Source organism: Dunckerocampus dactyliophorus, chromosome 20 (genome assembly GCF_027744805.1).
Source record: "Dunckerocampus dactyliophorus isolate RoL2022-P2 chromosome 20, RoL_Ddac_1.1, whole genome shotgun sequence".
NCBI lineage: Eukaryota > Metazoa > Chordata > Actinopteri > Syngnathiformes > Syngnathidae > Dunckerocampus > Dunckerocampus dactyliophorus.
The window spans coordinates 15048390-15067640 of NC_072838.1; the positions used below are offsets into that span (position 1 = coordinate 15048390).

A 19251-nucleotide genomic window follows, 5' to 3' on the forward strand; every position below is an offset into this window, starting at 1 on the left:
ATTTGCTCGTGAAGCGCGGTGTATTTGTTTTTGCCGGCACAAAAAAGGCTCTTAAATGAAGTCCACTTGCCCTTTCGCAGCAGGCGCTGACTGACTAGCGAAACACTTACAAGGATGTTACATGCTGTATATCTGCATTGCTTTTGAGCTCCACAATTACAAATGCGCCAGGGATTTAGTGTGTTCGACACGCCTCGCTTGTAGTTAGTTTGTACACAAAAAGTACTGAATGCAGATGGCTGAGTCTAGGTCATTTGAGGGAGATCTGCGCTCTGCCGTTTCGAGCCTTTTTGACTGTCTACCCGACAACATCAGTCTGGACCAATTTAGGAATGTCCGCCTCCATCCACCCTCTCTCCAAATACATCAGCCTCTATTGAGCATGACAGAAGTCCATCAATAAACCAGTGTGTGTTAGTAACTTGGTGCCCTCATTGGCAACCATGTCTGAGCTACTTCCAGTGGCAGCACTCACCCAGGTTGTATTATTAAAGCTAAATAATTCAAAGGACAGAGAGGTGGACAGGGGAAAAAACACTTAAGTGTGTACGTCATCTCTTCTATTGATATTGATTAGTCTCAGTTTATTCACAGCCTGTCAGTGGATTTTTTTGTAGATAGATAGATGGGTTTTTATTGATCATTTACACCATAATATATGTGTAAAGTCACTTCTGTAGTAATGTTAAAGGTTGCAAAATTGAGTTTTTACTGATGTTCTGACTGTAATATGTCTCCCCAGAGCTTGTTTATGAGCACCAAACGTGAGGAAAAATCATCAACTCCCTCACTTGTTTGCTCTAGAGAGAACGGTCGCTTTGAAATTCATGACCTGAAGGAAAAACCTCCTTCCTCATGGACATGATACTGCCTCTGACCCGCCCCTCGCCAGATAAGCCTGTGTATACGCCCACCACTTCACAAAAAAGCAGGCTTCGCTACACGTCATAAAAATGTTTGAAAATGGTAGGAAACATGCCTTTCAATGTTATTTTTCACAGCGGAAATAAGAAGATTAACATGTGATTTGGTGTCGTGAGCACTTTAAACTGATGAAATTCCAGCATCAAGGCTAGATTTGAGGCGACGCGCTTCCAATACCTTTGAGATATGATGTATAGTATAATATGGGACCTTTACGGGGTATGTGGATTATTACATCCACACACCTGCTACTTAAACTCTAGTGACCACATACAGTATGTTGATACATTTTTAATAAATGTTGAGCATAATAAATAAAGAGCACACTTATTTCAGGGCTATTTGATTGCCTTACACCAGTGGTTCTCAATTATTTTCTGTCATGCCCCCACTGGGTGACAGAAATTTTTTGCCCCACCCCCCGATTTGAAATACTATTGAGAAACTAATAATACCGTGCAGACTGAACTCAAAACTGAAACCAGCGAAATGCAACAAAATGGAGAGCAGTGAAGCATACAAGTATTCAAGAGTCAAATTGCATGCTGAGTACAACAAATTCATACATGTTGGCAGGTCTGCACTAATATTGAAACTCTTCCCTGGCTCTCACAGTTCACCCCCCCCCTCCAGGGGCCCGCCCCACTATTTCGGAAGCACTGCCTTATACAAATGTGACCATTTACAAGTGGCCATTACAAGCACTCTTGTTTGACGGTGCAGATGGGTAGGAAGTAAAAGGCCAGATGTAGACGTAGTAAAATATATGGTTTCAGCTTTGCTTCTGTTTTTTTTTTTTTTTTAATTTTTTTAAGCACATCTCAGGAGCAGTCAGACCTTTTATTCGCATTGCATATGTTTTTTGTAGGACTTGACGCTACCGTATTATAAATGGTTTAAATAATACAGTAAATGTTTTCTAGACTGCAAGGGAAGGCTATTTAAAGATCAAACCTACATAGGGAGGGAGTATTGTATGGTCTTTTTTTTTTCTTGGTTTATTTGAGGGTAATTTGTTGTGAATCGGCTGTCACGGCACTAAAATTGCAGCTATTTCATACCCCCAGGAAAATAAAACAGGAATTTGTATGCTATTTCCGATGTAGGAAAGTGTTAGGAGCAGGCTGATGCAATGAGTGCAGTCTGTTACCCGTTTTTGTTTGTGCTGATTGATCGCACACAGCTACAGATGTTGAAGTTTTTTGGGGGGCGGTGAGGGGGTAATTAGATTCACAGAAACCCAGGATTGCATCTTCGGGCCCTTTGTGGAATTTGACATTATTCAACCATTAATCACTTACACTACATCAAGCAAATTGAGGCGACTCGACTGATTTGCTCTGTCATACAGTTTGAGCATACACACACACGCACACACACACGAAATTGTATTCTTTTGTCTCCACGGTGTGACGCTAAGTGCTTTGCTATCCTTGCTTTTAAATTGGAGTGCATTTATCTGCAGTCCCGGTAATAGGAACCTGTTAAGATGCACACTGTAGACTCATTAATGGCTAGTAAACATCTGAACAGGCAGTAGTGCTTTTGATTTGTTTGTGCATCACCAAGGACGACATACACGCACACACACACACACATGTAACACACCAATAATTACACTTTGCCTCATTACTAATCCTGGATGTGTCAAAGCTACAAAAGTTCGTTATTCTGGTGTACACAAATAGCAGCATTTCCCCAGTGGTTAGTATTGTGTTTCAAAATAAGATAAATAAGGGAGGGGGATAGGAAGGAGAGTTGTTTTTTTAATGAGATGACTGCGTCTCATCAATCCTCAATGAATCATGGGTAGCCCAGCAGGTGACTGAAGTCATTTTTTTAAAGACATTGATTGCCATTTATCCCGCAGAGGAAATAATAATGTCGTAGGTAGCTGTCTGTCGTCGTTGGCTCCTGACAGCTCATTAACTTGCAACTAAAGATACAGTTTGGACACGGTTTTCTCACAATTCTGCTTCACAAATGCCATCCTCTATAAATGTTTTTTTTTAAATGATGCATTTGCATTCATGCTAATTAATGTGCACAAATAACATATTGACTCATTCAATCCCAGCCATATTCCAAAAAACAACCCCTTCATTACCGGCCATTTTAGACGACTTTGACTGATCTTTCAAGCACACAGAATATTGTGTTCTATGTCAATATAAACATGGAACCTACCAAAAGAAAGATTAGACTCCCATCTTTCATCAGGAAAAAAAAAAGCTGGTTTCTACCGTTCAAATATCTGAACAACTATACCAACATAAACAACACAAAAAGGGGTTGCTTTAGATCAAAAAAACAATTGATTTATAACCGTAACACCAAAAAACGAATTACATTTACTGTCTTCACATTTGGAACTGAACTATGTGTGTGCACGCGTGTGCGTGTGCACGCATTAAAATTTCCCTACAATGCATAACCTTCTGCAAGCTACACTCCTCCACGCTCTCTCGCTTCCTCCTTCCTGTCACGTGTGATTTTTTTTCCTTCACATGATGTCTGCCGAGCTCTTATCAAATGCACTTCTGCCACCTTGTGGCCGTTTTTATGGTTTAAAATTGCTCTGAAGTGAAATGCATTATTGGTGAGTTGCAAAATAACGTAAAAGACGTATAAATACGTTGTTGGGATCGGGCATTTGGGATTATAAAAACATATAACTACGTCTTTGGTTAAAACATCGAAGCAACATTTTTTTTTTTTTTTTCCAAGCCATTTTGGTTGTACTGTATGAATTTTGGTCGACTTTTCCAGAGGATTTTCATTGTTAAAACATTGTAAAATGACCATCTCTGTTTCTTAAATGAGCCTAAAATGGCAGCGCTAAACAAAAAGTGACACGTTCGTTCCTCATGACTAAAAAGGTCCCATTGTATACTTTTGAAAATTCCATGTTTTTATCCCACATTTATTCACCTTATAGATAAAAATAGCACAACCAATGATGCTAAGATGCAGGTCAATTAGGCATGAGCCGGTTACCGGTTTCAAGGCCTATCACGTTATGAAAAAGTCAGTTTCAAAACCACGAAAATTGTGCGATAGTTTTTTGGAAGATGACGCTTTTGGTCATTTGAACTTTTGAACATTTGAGTTTTTTAAAATAGCTGAGCTTTTTTTAATATTTTAATACCTGCTAGGCAACGCCGTCATCTGTCGGATTAATTTAGCTTTAACATAATGGCCACATAAAGTAACCCCCAAAGTGTTATTCTCACATACAACAACAACAACAACAACAACAGGAGCACCATTCCACAGCAGGTTGTGAGTGGGTGAATACTCTCAGCTTTGTGGTGTGCTTTTTTTTTTTTCCCAAACATGAGAAAATGACTTTGCTTCCTTCAAGCCTTTAGCTAATGCCTGGGAAATCCTCTTCATGTCAACCCCCCTTCATCTGCGTCATCAGGAGCAATTTTGCTGCTTTCAGCCTCCCACATGATGGCTTGCTCGCTGGAGACGCGTAGAGAACCGTAGAATTTGAGCAGAAGCGGCTCGCCTGCCTTTAAAGTAAGCTGATAGTCATGCAGACAACATGCGTAAAGGTTTAGCAGCAACGTGTTCGGTTGCTTTGACTGAAGAAAAAACATAACGTTCCAGATGCATATCTTCGCTGTTGAATCTCCAAGTGTTATTTTGTATCCAAACCAAAGTAAAAATGATTTCTTTGTCTGATAACCACATGTGATATCTGCTTTTTATTGGAAATGTGCTCATTTAGCACAACTCAATACATAAAATAGAAAAAAATGTTTTTTTCCACAATGAACTGAGGACTAAAATACTTGTTTGTTATATCACAACATATCATAGCAATCCACATATATCTAGTAAGTATTCCATCTAATGCGTGTGAGCAGAATTTTTTTTTTTTTTTTAATTGGACACTTTCTATGATCTTCCCACATTTTTTTGTGTTTTTATGCTTCGCAACATTACTATCACACTTTAGCTGTGAGTACAGGTGGTCCTTGGTTTACGATGTCCGACATTTTGTGGTTACAAACGCGCTCCTATAATTAATTATAGACTAAATTTGCCGTAAACACAAGACTCGCTGGAACGAGTTACAGAATGCAATGTGCGCCTCGAGCACAACATCGCTTATTAGTTCTCTTTTTGCACTTCATTATGGTTCCCAAGTGGCCGTGCGGCAGATAAAAGGAAAGCCATCACCCTGGAAGTGAAAATGAACAGCATGAAAAGCTCGGAGAGAGGACAAACGCCCACCGATATTGGCTGCTCTTTTGGTCTCAAACAACCGTCGCAACCAATCCCTGCCATTTTTTAAAAGACAGCCCCTTCACTCCCAACCATTTTACACCATTTTGGCTGATCTTTCAAGTCACACAGAATATTGTGTTCCATGGCGATATAAACATGGAACCTACCAAAAGAAAGATTAGACACTCCCGTCTTTTATCGAGGAAAAAAAGTCGTTTTTTACCTTTTTCCGTTCTTTGGTAATCAGTAGAACATAGGTAAAATATAGGAACATAGGAAAATATCAGTTCCCAACTAAAAAAGGGAGAAAAACAGCTTTTTGCAAAAAGATACATTTCAAGCATAACTTTCACTTTGACACAATTTTTTTTTATTTTGTGACAGCTCAAATATAACATCTAAAATATGTCAAATATAATATTACATAAGCAATACAAAAAAAGGGTTGCTTTCGTTTTCAGTGGGGAAAACTCTGTGGAATTTTTGGATTTTTGAAAAATCGGAGAATTCTTTGAAAAACTGAAACGGTCGCATAGGATTCCCGAACGAGCTGAACAATTTGATGCTTGAATGGTGTGAATCGGTTGAAAAATGTAGGAGGACTTAGCGGACAAAAAAACAGAATAAGTTAAAAAATCGTGGAGAAATATGTGTGAATGCCCGCACTTTCACACAAAAATCCAAACTATCCCTTTAAAACTGCTTTAAAAGTGACATCTTTTACTCTGCAGTTGCGTCATCTCCTCATTTTTGCCTCTCGTGCAAAAAAACCCATAAAAGACATATAAATACACTTTGGTATTGAATGAGTGAAGGATAAAAATGATTCAGTGCTGGAGGGGTCATGGATTCGGTGCGCTGTGACAATGATATCTGGGAGGAGCAGACTTCCAGACCAGCCTGGGACAATATTTTAAGAGAGCAGGACAACCACAGGGATAACCATAGGAACCCGATGACCACCTGTGTGTGGCTTGGACTCACAGGTAATTAGTTGTCAGATTAAACAGATTTTCTCTGCCAGGGAAAAGTGTAAGATACTCTTCTCCTGTTCCATGGATTTTATTTGACGCAAATTTGGAGCGGCCGGGCCGTAGCAGGAGGGGACAGGGAAGGAGCGAAAAGAAGACAGACGGGGGCGTGCGGGGACGAGAGGGGGGACAATACAGAGAGAGACAACAACAGCAGTTGCAACAATCATTTTATTTTTATTTAAAAGAAGTCTCACGTGTTCCTGAGTCACACCAGTGGTACTCGTACCACAATTTTGTGAATACCTTTGATCTTCGAGCTGGAAAAGTCCAATAGTTCCCATCCGATATGTGGCGGGGCTGAGAAAAGTAAAAGCATGCATGTCACGAATAAATCGTAAAGTTGTTCCTTTGATTGAGCTGAGATCCATGAAGCACAGAAGCCGCCATTAAGCGCAGTAGAAAGGAGCGGAATCATCATCATCATAATGACACGAGATAAAATGCACAATAGCATTAGTGTTACAGCTCGTCTTTCAGCTTTCCAAACAATGATGCTGTGACTCTTATCAGCGTAATGAAAGCTAATCATGTAAACAGCTAATTCTGGCCCATTAAGCAAAGACTCACATGTCAGCAGAACAACATAAATAAATACGTTTGGACAAAAGGAATTCCACCGCCGCCACGCCTAAGGTTATCGGAAGTCGATTCATTTGCATAATTAGGGTGGCAACATATTAAGCGAGGAGGCAGGCGAGCAGAGCCGAGTAATGAGGCAGGCAAGAAGGGAGTAAAACGTGTAGTTGGGCACATGACAGCAGCCTGGTTGATGTTTCGACCTCACTATGGTGGAACTCTCGGGGGAGGCTCGCTAATGACTTTGATTTTTCGCGAGATGAGTCAAAACAATCGTGGCCTCTTCTCACACACGCCTTTTCTTTTGAGCCGTACCTTATGGAATACAAAGCGTTCCTGCATCTGTTGATACTTGCCTCATCCTGCATGATATCGGATGTCTTATTGCCACATTTTTGTAGGCAACAGCATGAAAAACATAACAGTACCGTGTTCCAGCTACATCAATTTGCCATGTTTTGCCATTTTTAAGCTCTTCCATTGTTTCAGATTCATTCTTGCATTTATATTACGTTTTTTATGCCAGAAACCAGTTTGGGGACGGTAGAGGTCTGCATTGCATCAGTTGCCTTTAAAGCAGCTACAGTGAGCTAGCTCAATAGCCTCTTTTACACAGCCTGTAAAAGCCAAGACCTTTTTCCGTGTCGCTGTTCTGAAAAATGACATAAACACATTATGCGAATAACTTACAGGACCTCTGTAGTTGTTTTACGCCAGAAACCTTCTATTTATTCGGGTTTGGGGAAAGTAATAGCGAGCTTTATTGCATTGGTAGCCTTTGAAGTACCTTAGCTAGCTTCTTAATAGCCCCTTTTTACATGATCTGTAAAAGCCCATATTTGATGTTGTTCTGAAAAATAACACAAAAACGTCATTCAACTAACTCGCAGGAGTTCTATGGTTGTATTTTACGCTACAAACCTTCTATGCATTTGGGTTTGGGTACGGTAATAGCGAGCTTTATTGCAATGGTAGCCTTTGAAGTAGCTATGTTAGCTCAATGGCCCCTTTTTACACAGTCTGTAAAAGCCCACATTTGATGTTGTTCTGAAAAATAACACAAAAATATCATGCAACTAACTCACAGGATTTTTATGGTTATATTTTATGCCAAAAACCTTGTTTTTATTTGGGTTTGGGGACGGGCTAACAAGCTTCATTGCATTGGTTGCTTTTGAAGCAGCTAGCTCAGTAGCACCTTTTATGCACATCATGTGACTGACACATGATGTGATTACCTCGCTTTAGGATAGTCTTAGCAAACTTCATTGCATTGGTTGCCATTGAAGCAGCTAAGCTAGCTCAATAGCCCCTTTTACACAGCCTGTAAAATCCAACATTGTTCCACCATTTTTCATGTTGACGTTCTGACAGACACATCATTTTTCCCTACATTTTTTTCCTGGTAGTTGTTCTGTACAGAAGGCACCAGAACACCCAACAGGGTTGACAAAGTCGTTCAGCAAATATTCCGAGTATCGCAGCACTAACAGAGGCGGGACAGCACCCGTGAGAAAGGTAATGCCGCAATGCCGGTCTGATTGCGGGATGACTTACGGCTGTGTGAAAGCATGCACCGTTAGCAATATCTCGCTTTGCTATTCTGTGTAAAAGACAAAGGTGGACAAATGCTGCATCTCCTGTTTACGGCACTTTTGCAGGATACGGACAGGTCTGTATGAAAGAAGCTAATGAAAAGACTTCACAGCATTAAAGCCTTACACATTTTTGCGTTACTTTGTCTTTATTGACTATATCTCCTGCCAGAATCAATACACACCATCAGCATGACTTTATAATTACATTTTTTATCTGCGGCGTTCACAAGAAGTGACAGTAAAGTCACAAAAATGATCACCGCTTGACTTCTTTTGGGGGAAAACTCATTAGATTCTCTGTGTACTTTAGGGCTCGATAAGGCAATCAGATCTGCGTTCATATGATAATCGTTATATTATATGGGCATGAGCTGAACCGATAGATAAAAGTGCATGTCGCTATTGTAGTTTTGCGCAAATAAACACTTTGTTGTCAGATCATATTTATGTGGCAGCTGTTTTTTTCCACGCTTCACTGCTCGGTGCTATCTGCAGAGAGGGAGATAACCCAAATTATTTTCCAAATTCATGTGATTCGCATGAACTCGCGTCTTCTGACCACCTGGACGGAAGCGTACCTTCAGACTCGGGAATAAGGAACATATTTTCCGGTGCTGTTCTTTCTTTGTGTTGCATTTTAAGCTACACATTTCCCTTCCGGATTATTGGACAATTGAAGCCCAAGTGCTCAGAAAACAGCATCCTCTCAAACTGAAGCTTTGATTTTATATCGGACAGCCACTTGGATAAACTTAGTATACTTTATCACACCGTAAGTAGACAGCGCTGACTTCAAGCAAGTGGATCACGCTGTACTCCCTTGACATCCGTGGGCGCTTTGTGGCGTAAACACAAAAGCCCATCGTTCGTGGTCTTTGGGAGGTATCTGAACCTGTGTTTGTGATTCAAATCTGATAGGCATTGATTTTTCTCCTGCAGTGACTCCTAGATGGGGCAGAACATGCAATAATGGTGCCTTCTTTTCTTAAAACCCATCTACTGTGCCGTTATAATGGAAATTCGGAAGCTAATATCTCATCTGTGATAACCAGACGTGTAATTGGAATTCTATGACCATTTCAGTGTTCGTATTAGTAGAGGTGCTCCTCTGTTATGTTGATAACAGCATATGGAAGGATGCGAGGGCCAGTGATATAAGCCCATTTTTTGTATGAACTTCAATCTTTGCTCTTTTTTTGTCCCCCATTTTTGCCTGCCTTTTTTTCCCCAAATATTTCAACTTTCTTCTTAAACAATCTTTGTAAATTTTCTTCTTATAATATTATGACTTTATTCCCATAATATTAGGACTTTTTCCCCAACTTAATTTTCCAGAAATCACACCTTTATTTTGCTTGGTATGGTTCTCACAATATTACATCAGATATTATTATGACTTTTTTTGTAAACATGTTTTTCTTTAATATTCCAACTCCATGCCACTAAAATGACATTATTTTAAGTTTATTCTCGTAAAATCAAGACTTTTTTTCTCGTTACATTACAACGCTTTTCTCTTAATATTTTGACTTTATTCTCATAATATTACAGCAGTTTTTTTTTAAATTTCTGCTGTTTTTTTTTTAAATTTTCCAACTATTTTAGCTCATGTAATTTTTTTCTCTCGTAATTATGGCTTTAATGCAATATTTTTACTTTATTCTCGTAATATGATAACTTTTACCCCAGTTTAACTTTATTCATTGCTTTTTTGGGGTTTTCATAATATTACGATGTTTTAAAAAAATACCGTTTTTCCCTAATATTTCAACGCATGATATTACATTATTCTCTTAAAATGACATTTTCATGTTTTTCTCTTATTATTTTGACTTTATGCTTGCAAAATTACTGCCGATTTTTCCATTTTTGCTGGTTTTTTTTTTATTATTATTATTTTTTTTTGTTTTAATGTTTCATTATGTTTTTAGAATGTGCCGTCGGCCACACCGTCGGCTCCTGGGCCGTCACTTCCTGTTGTACGGAAAGGACGCTCACGGAAAAGCTCCGTCCACTATTACCGGAGTTTTAAACTTTTGCGACCTTGGTGAATACAGTTCGTGATCACAACTTGTGATTACAACTCTGCAAGTGAGTGCTGAGACTTCTGCCTCAACTTGGACCCGCGAGTGGACTAAACTCACCAAAAGAGACAATCAGGTGGAGCCGACAGCCGTTACAAGCAAGCTATCATGCTAGCCGCGGTTTGAAGCCTGATTTCAATAACAGGATAACATTTGGAGTTTTCCTGTGCAGCTTTTTCGGCCCACGAGGACTGGTGGGACTTTGGTGAGATACTGGTGAGAGATAAACTCGCCGTTATAACGAAGATTATTCACCGAAGGCATTGCACCACAAGTCAACGGCTAACTGACGGCGTTACCTAGCAACAGTAACAATGTCAAAGGCTCGAGGGAGAAGAAGCGCAACAAGCGGTGGCTCTAGTAGTTCTGGTCGAAGTACTCCAGATTCAGTCATATATACGGATGTTGAACAGATTCCTGAGACAACTGGAGGTGCTCACCTATTACCACAACCGCCGCCGAGACCTTACAAGGATGACACAGTTAACCAGTTGACACACCTGAGTGGAAATATAGACAAAGCAACAGCGACAGCCTTGCAGAAGGTTAAACACCGCGCAAACAAGCAAGAAAGAAGTTCAATGGAAAAGAGTGAGTATACTATGGCGAAAACCATGGAGGATTATGGAAAACAGATGCAGCAACTTGTGGAGAATTCCAACTCCCTGCATCAACTAATTTACAGTTTGATAGAGACTACCAACGCCATACAAAGAGAAATGCAAGGTCTGAGAGTGGAGAATAAAAAATTACAGGAAAGTTATGATGCACTGGGAGCCACTCTCAAAAAAGAACGTGAAGAAAAGGATAAAATCATTGAGAAGCTGAAAAACACCATAGATGATATGGATCAGAACACACGAATGAATGACGTGGTCGTGACGGGACTTCGAATTAAACCAAGGTCCTATGCCAGAGCAGTGGCGAATACTGAAGAACCAGACGAAAGGGATGTCGCCTCAACAGAGCAACAAGTTGTTGATTTTTTGCAATCGAAGGAGGTGGATGTAGACATCCAATCTATTGATACTTGCATCCCACTGTATGGGAGGAACCGCACTACACCCGTCATCATCGTCAAATTCACCAACAGGAAATACAAGGTTGCCCTGCTGAAACAGGGAAAGAAGCTGAAAGGAACAAATGTCTACATGAATGACCACCTGACCAAGCGCAACGCTGAGATTGCGAAGAAAGCACGTGATCTGAGGAAGCAAGGAAAGATTCAAGGAACATGGAGTGCAAACTGCAAAATCTTCATCAAAGCAAATGGAGGACCAGAGGCCAGAGTTCTTGCTGTCAAAGACATCAAGGACCTAGAAAGATATTGAGGTCTCCCAACATGGAGGAAAACAGCTTTAATATGCTACAAGAAGATCTACAATTGGACACTTTTCACTTTACAGATCACAAACAATTGGATATGGAAAAAGACATTGATCCAGACTCAAATTTTTTCTCTCACATTACAAACGACTGCCGTTATTATACGGAGGAGCAATACAACAACAGTTTCATCAACGACGACAAGTTATCCATCATACACATAAACAGCAGAAGCTTGAACGCAAACTTTACTAATATTAAACAATATTTGAATCAATTCAAAGAACCTTTCAAAGTTATAGCAATCTCAGAAACTTGGATTAATGCTAACAAAGGAATGGACTTCGAGCTGGAAGGATATGAAATGACGTGTGCAAACAGGAACAATGCAAATGGAGGAGGTGTGGCCTTATACGTGGACAAACATTTGAACTACAAAATGGTAAAGAATATGTCATTTGTCATTGATAACATTTTAGAATGTATAACAATTGAAATCTGTAAAGAAAAAAGCAAAAATGTGTTAATAAGTTGTGTGTACAGAACTCCAAAGTCAAAGATTGGAATGTTTGAGGATTGGATTAAGACAACGTTTACAGACATAGGTCAGAAAACTATTTTCATATGTGGAGACTTCAATATTGACCTCTTGAACTCACACAAGTGCAAGGAAACAGATGACTTTATAGATACAATGTATAGCTTGAGTTTATATCCTAAAATCATTAGACCAAGTAGAATAACAGACCACTGTGCCACCCTCATCGATAATATATTCACCAATGACTTTGATAACAACACCATCAGTGGCCTGCTAATTAGTGACATCAGTGATCATCTTCCAGTGTTTACAATCTACAATGAACATTATAAGAAAAAACAGGCGGAGGCAAAAAAGACTTTTCAAAGATTGCGTACAGAGGACAACATCCGTGCCTTCAAGATAGGTCTAGAAGAACAAAGTTGGGAGAGTGTCTACAGTGCAACAGATGTGGACGAGGCATATGACAGCTTCCTTGGTACTTATATGGAGCTCTACGATAAGAACTGCCCCTGGCAAGAAAAGCCCAAGAAGCAAAAGAAAAACCAGCAGCCATGGATGACAAAAGGACTAAAAAACGCCTGTAAGAAGAAGAACACATTATACAGGACATTTATCATTCAACAGACTAAAGAAGCAGAACAAAAGTATAAGACATACAAAAACAAGTTGACAACTATCTTGAGAGTCTGTAAGAGGGAATATTATAGTCACGTACTAAATAAGAACAAAAATAACATGAGAGCAACTTGGGGCATCTTAAATAGTATTATAAAGAACAACGTTAAGAAAGCAGACTATCCTCCCTATTTCATGGTTGGAAACACTTACAGGAATGACATGAATGCGGTAGCTGAAATGTTAAATGAATATTTTGTAAATATTGGACAAAAACTGGAAGAGGAAATTCCAAAACAAGACACAATTGATGAAGGGATTGATATTATTGATAGGAATCTTAATTCTATGTTTCTCACTGCTGTAACCAAAAAGGAGATCACTGACATTGTTAAACATTTTAAGGCAAAAACATCAACTGATTGTCATGGAATCGAAATGGAAACAATTAAAAGGGTCATCAATGAGATCGCAGACCCGTTAACATATATTAGTAACTTATCATTTCAGACTGGAATATTTCCAAGCAAAATGAAAACAGCCAAGGTGGTTCCAATTTTCAAAAAAGGAGACAAACACCAATTTACAAATTATCGACCAGTTTCCTTGTTACCACAGTTCTCGAAAATTGTGGAGAAGCTATTTAATAATAGGTTGGACAAATTTATTAATAAGAATGAATTATTGGCAAGTAGTCAATATGGTTACAGAGCCAACATTTCAACTTCTATGGCACTGATGGAAATCACGGAGGAAATCACTACTGCCATAGACAACAGAAGATGCGCAGCTGCAGTATTCATGGATCTGACAAAAGCCTTCGATACAATTAATCACACTATTTTAATTTCAAAATTAGAAAGGTACGGAATTAGAGGTTTAGTCTTAAATTGGGTTAAAAGCTACCTAGCAAAGAGGAAACAATTTGTAAAGCTAGGAGAATATACATCTGGGAGTCTACACAATACGTGTGGAGTACCACAGGGGTCCATACTGGGACCAAAACTGTTTAACTTGTACATTAACGACATTTGCAAAGTAACTAACAACTTAAAATTGGTCTTATTCGCCGATGATACCACTGCTTTCTGTTCTGGTGAAAGCACACAAGAACTCATTAAAAAGGTCAAGGATGAAATGGTCATATTAAAGTCATGGTTTGACATGAATAGATTATCTCTGAATTTAAGTAAAACTAAAATAATGCTATTTGGTAATAGTAGAAAGGACACGTACGACCAAATACAAATTAATGGAACGGATATTGAAAAAGTGGAAGAATATAAATTCCTTGGGGTTATAATAGATGAAAAAATGAGTTGGAAATCTCATATTAAATATATACAGCAAAAGGTGGCGAGAAATATCTCTATATTGAATAAAGCAAAATATCTTCTTGATCAAAAATCACTCCACACTCTGTACTGTTCCTTAGTATTTCCATATCTAACGTATTGTGTGGAGATATGGGGAAATAACTACAAAAGTAATCTTCACTCACTCACTGTACTGCAAAAAAGATCTGTGAGGATAATTCATAATGCCAAGTATAGAGAACATACAAACCCTTTATTTTTAAAATCACAGATATTAAAATTCGCAGATTTAGTACACTTTCAAACCGCTAGAATAATGTATAAAGTTAATAATAACTCGTTACCCAAAAATCTAATCAAGTATTTCTCAATCAGAGAGGAGAAATATGATCTTAGAGGAAAATTAAACCTAAAACATTTATATGCGAGAACAACGCTGAAAACCCATAGCATTTCCGTGTGTGGAATTAAATTATGGAACGGATTGAGTAAAGAACTCAAACAATGTACAGAGATGAGCAAATTCAAAAAACAATACAAGCAGTTGATGTTTGCCAAATACAAGGCAGAAGAGTCCTGATTGTTCTGTCAGGTTTGTTATTTTATTTTATTTATTTATTTTTTTATTTTCTATTTTATTTTATTTTATTTTATTTTTTATTTATTTAATTAAATTTTATTTGTTATTTATTTATTTCTATTTATTTATTTATTTTTTTTTTTTTTATAATTTTCTTTGTTGTGTTTAAAAAAAAAAAAAAAAAAAAGCTTTGTTCTTATTTATTTATTTATTATTTAGTATTGTCATCATATTATCATTATTATGAATGTTCTCTCTTTTTTTGGGGGGACGGTTATCTCACCGTTATCTATTATGTGTTATCCTGACTATCACTGAAAACATGACATGGAATCCAGGAAGTGAACTACATGTACTGTACTAGATGTAGAATGGATGGGGGGTAGGATTAAATAAGCTTTGCTTCTTCCTACTCCTTTTGGACATGTGGAACTGTCAAAAAATGTTTCACGAGATGTATTCCATTGTAACCTTCATGTTCAAATAAACTAAACCAAACCAAACCAAACACTTTGGACACCCCTGAGGTCCCCGATGACGACGAGGGGGTTGATAAACATTTTCTTTATTCAAAAAACAAAACAGCCTGCTGCCGGTCGAACCACCGCCAAAACAACATCAGCAAACTTTTAGTTTTGTTAGTGTTTCATTTCATTCTTGTATTTTGTGTTCTCTTCCAAAAGTGTAATAAAAATGTCATACATTTTTTCCCCACTGTAACCCAATTTTCAACACACTCATTTTTTTGCTCAGTTTAATCAGTAGTTTTTATACAACGAGTGAGGCGTCGTCTCGTGCTGCCCCCCCCCCACCCCGTCTTGTCCGCCACACGGTTGCTGTGGCGACTTCTGCAGCAGCAGCAACAACAGCAGCAGCAACAGCGAGCGCTTCAACTCTGCAGACCGCAGCATCTGGCCGGAGGCTGCACGCGATCCGAGCGTCTGTTACATAACACCTTGTTGCTGCTGTAGCCTCCTGTTAGCGCCAGAAGGTTGATTAATAAACAAATCAATTCCTCTGAATGCATTTATGAGCATGTGGCGATAAAGAAATGGTGGAGCCACCTGTTGATCCTGTTAGACCATCTTTCTATTGCCATATTTCTCCCTCCATTTGCTTTCATTTTGATTGCATTTTACTTAGTAGGTTTTTAAATGGTAAGAAACCTGATGAAAGCGCCATTGTTTTTTGTTTTTTTTAAACAAAAGTTAATAAAATTATTTTTAGTCTTTTTCCGGAAAAAATATTGCGTTGTCATTGACAGTATTTTTCGTGTGTTTATACAGATGATTGAATCGTGACTAACAGCCACAACAAAACCGAACAGAGCAGACAAACTTACTTGGAAAGAAAGTCCCAGTAAGTGTAGACATATTTGTTTTGGCAAATTTGATGCAACAGGAATACGCCTATTACTCCCCATTGTTGGGATAGTCTGCAATTTGAAAGGTTTTACATTCAAGAAAATTCATAGTAGCCCTTTAAAACAGGCTGCTCTGAACTGGGCTGTTTAGAATAAACCTTTAAGGCACTGGAGATTAAGTCTACACATATTTGTTTTATATAAGGTCATATCATTCAAATAAAACATTTCCAAGTAGCCCCATAATATGTTTGCATTCTACTAATGCCAGTGCATCATCCCTGTGGTTGTCTTGCAGGCCTTTCTGCCTTCTAAAAATGTTGCCCCAGGCTAGTCTGGAAGGATAACCTCCCCAGATCTCCTGGTAGCAGCGCACAGAATCCATGACCCCTCTAGCATTCATTAGCATTCAGTAATCTTCATAGCAGTTGGGACCAAAAGAGCGGCCAATGTTATTGGGTGTGTCTCTTTTCTCTGAGCTTTGTATGATGTCCATTTTGACTTCCATTGGTGATGGCTTTCCTTTTCTTTGGTGCACTGCTGCTTGGGAGACATAATGATGAAAAAAGTAAGTAAGTTCCTCAGTGTGGCTGAGCAGGTACACAATGTATTCATCCACCCAGCACAAGGCACGTACTGCATTCTTGTGCTGCTCGTATTCTTACTATAAGGACCTAAAAGAAGGTTGTTTTTTTTTAATGTATGGGTCACGAGCTTTGGGTAGTGACCGATTAGACCGCTGGTACGAGCAGCCAAAGTGATAAAGATAAAATGAGAAGCATTGTCATCCAGGAGAAACTCAGAGTAGAGCCGTTGCTCTGCCGCATTGAGAGGATCCAGATGAGGTGGTTCGGGACGCCTCCCTGGGGCACGGCCTCGAGGAGGACCCAGGACACATTTGAGAGACCATGTCTCTCAACTGGTCTGGGAATGCCTCAGGATCCGCCGCTGGATGAAGCAGCCGAGGAGAGGGAAGTCTGGGCTTCTGGTCTTAGGCAGCCATCCCCGAGACCCCACCTTGGATGAGCAGAAGATTATATGGATGGTGGATGGGAGCGTGTTCGGAACCACGAAACGGCATTTAGTGTCCCTGTCCCTGTGGGGACTTCTTCTCCCGTGACCGTGCAGTATTGGTCGTGCCCCCCGCCACTCACAACGCACAAGCATCAGCCCAATATCAGTCTACTGTATCTTCCCTCCCAAACACAGCTCAGCTCTTTCATCAGCTTGTCACACGTCGTCAGCTGCTGTGACTCACAGTGTTTATCACAGCCGCGGGCGTGACACCACAAAGCGTGTGACATTTGCCATGCGTGTGTCTTGGTGTGCGTGTGTGTGTGTGTGTGTGTGTGTGAGGGGGGGGGTTCACTTGTTCAAATCAGATCGCGGTGTTGCCCTCTGCATCTCAGCCAAGTAGGCTCATATCATGCGAGGCTGGACCCACATATTTAGGTGATTGGTCAACCATCAAGTGTGAAATTACACAAGCAAGTAATGTCTCACAAGAAGCTGCTCAAATTTGCCCCGGTTTGGGTTGTAACAATCAGGCTAGTTTACATGAGACTGCCCTCAAACCAAGTTTCCCCGCCCATGACTTGGAAGCGCTCTGGGCAACAATGCGTCTTTTCCCGCAAGCGACAACACGGGACCACTATCACGTCAAAAGCGAAGCACAGCTGCGGTGTTGTTGGATGCACAGATCGTCACACATCATTACTTTAATTTTGCGTAACAGGCTTAAAAGTACTTAGTTACTTGTTAGCCACAAAGTAATAAGAAACCGGATGAAACACATGAGCATCCCCTTGAACTTACACTTTTTACCACTACATCACAAAACAGACCTGCTCATGAGAGTCTTTTAGTATGAAATTTAATATATAACTTTTCCCACTGTAAGCACATCAAACCTTTTCAACACCAGACACATTACTGGGTGTTGAAATATATTTTTTGCGCTGTTTTTGTCCTAAAAACATCTGATTTCCCCCCAAAATAAAACAACAAACCCTGGCAAAGTTACCCTTAAAACTGACCAATGGTTTGAGAAAAATAAAATTAATTCAACAGAATGTTTGTGTTGTTTCTTTTTTTAGTGCCACATAATAAAACTAATCAATCAGCAGACTAGTTAAGACAGAAGCCACAGCGCCTCTGCTGGTTACAGCCTAGCACTGCACACATTTTGCCTCTGCCTTCAAAACACACAATTGACATGATTCTTTTGCTTGTCTCCCGCAGACGTGTTGGTCAACGGGAAGCCGTGCGACTGTGACGTGATGGCCGACTGCCGAGTGGGCGACGCCGTGTCCTTGGAGATCAAGCTGACCAACTTGAGCAAGAACTCGGTGGGGCCCCTGGCGCTGACCGTGGTGCCCTATCAGGACTACCAGAACGGGGTTCAGAACTACGACCTGGGCGAGGCCGTGACTTTCATCGGGTCCAACACCTTCTGCATCGACACGGTCACTACTGCACACTATTGACACTCCATCATTACCGTCAATCCTGGCACATACACGAATGCTCACGCTCTGCTAAAATGCTTTATTTTTCCATCATTTCAAGGCATTAATATGTTAATTTTCTACTAATATCAATGCATTACTTTCGGCATCAAATACTACTAAATGGAGACATTTAGCATCTTTAAGGGAACCCAGATGCTCTTTGGCTCCATGCGTATGTTTGTATTTAGAATACATTTTCCCCACAGGAAACAGTGCATTTAGCTTTAATCTGTTCCAGGGTCAAACTGTGGTAAAATTGTTACATTTTCAGTATTCTTACACAGTCGCCTCGCTACATTGCGCCCCCACTCTATTGCGTTTTTTCCTAAATTAATTAATTAATAATAATTCATTAATAATAGTTTTTAAAAAATTATATTTAAGCAAATTGTATTTACTCTTGGCCTAAATTCAGCATCTTTAAGGGAACCCAGATGCTCTTTGGCTCCATGCGTATGTTTGTATTTAGAATACATTTTCCCCACAGGAAACAGTGCATTAAGCTTTAATCTGTTCCAGGGTCAAACTGTGGTAAAATTGTT

At 39.5% G+C, this 19251-nt stretch overlaps 1 protein-coding gene across 7 annotated transcripts in view; it reads left to right on the plus strand.

The window, feature by feature from the left end:
- Positions 1-19251, plus strand: part of trappc9 (trafficking protein particle complex subunit 9) — a 131322-nt gene that overhangs the window by 108388 nt on the left and 3683 nt on the right. For 5 of the 7 annotated variants that reach the window (XR_008567105.1, XM_054762972.1, XM_054762971.1 and 2 more), the window contains one exon: positions 18441-18664. Coding sequence is in view for 6 of the 7 variants with exons in the window: in XM_054762972.1 (XP_054618947.1) it covers positions 18441-18664 (224 nt within the window). In the remaining variant the exon portion in view is untranslated. Of the gene's footprint in view, positions 1-16122; positions 16457-16497; positions 16696-18440; positions 18665-19251 lie in introns of those variants that run through there. The other 2 variants (XM_054762975.1, XM_054762976.1) reach the window with 2 other exon arrangements.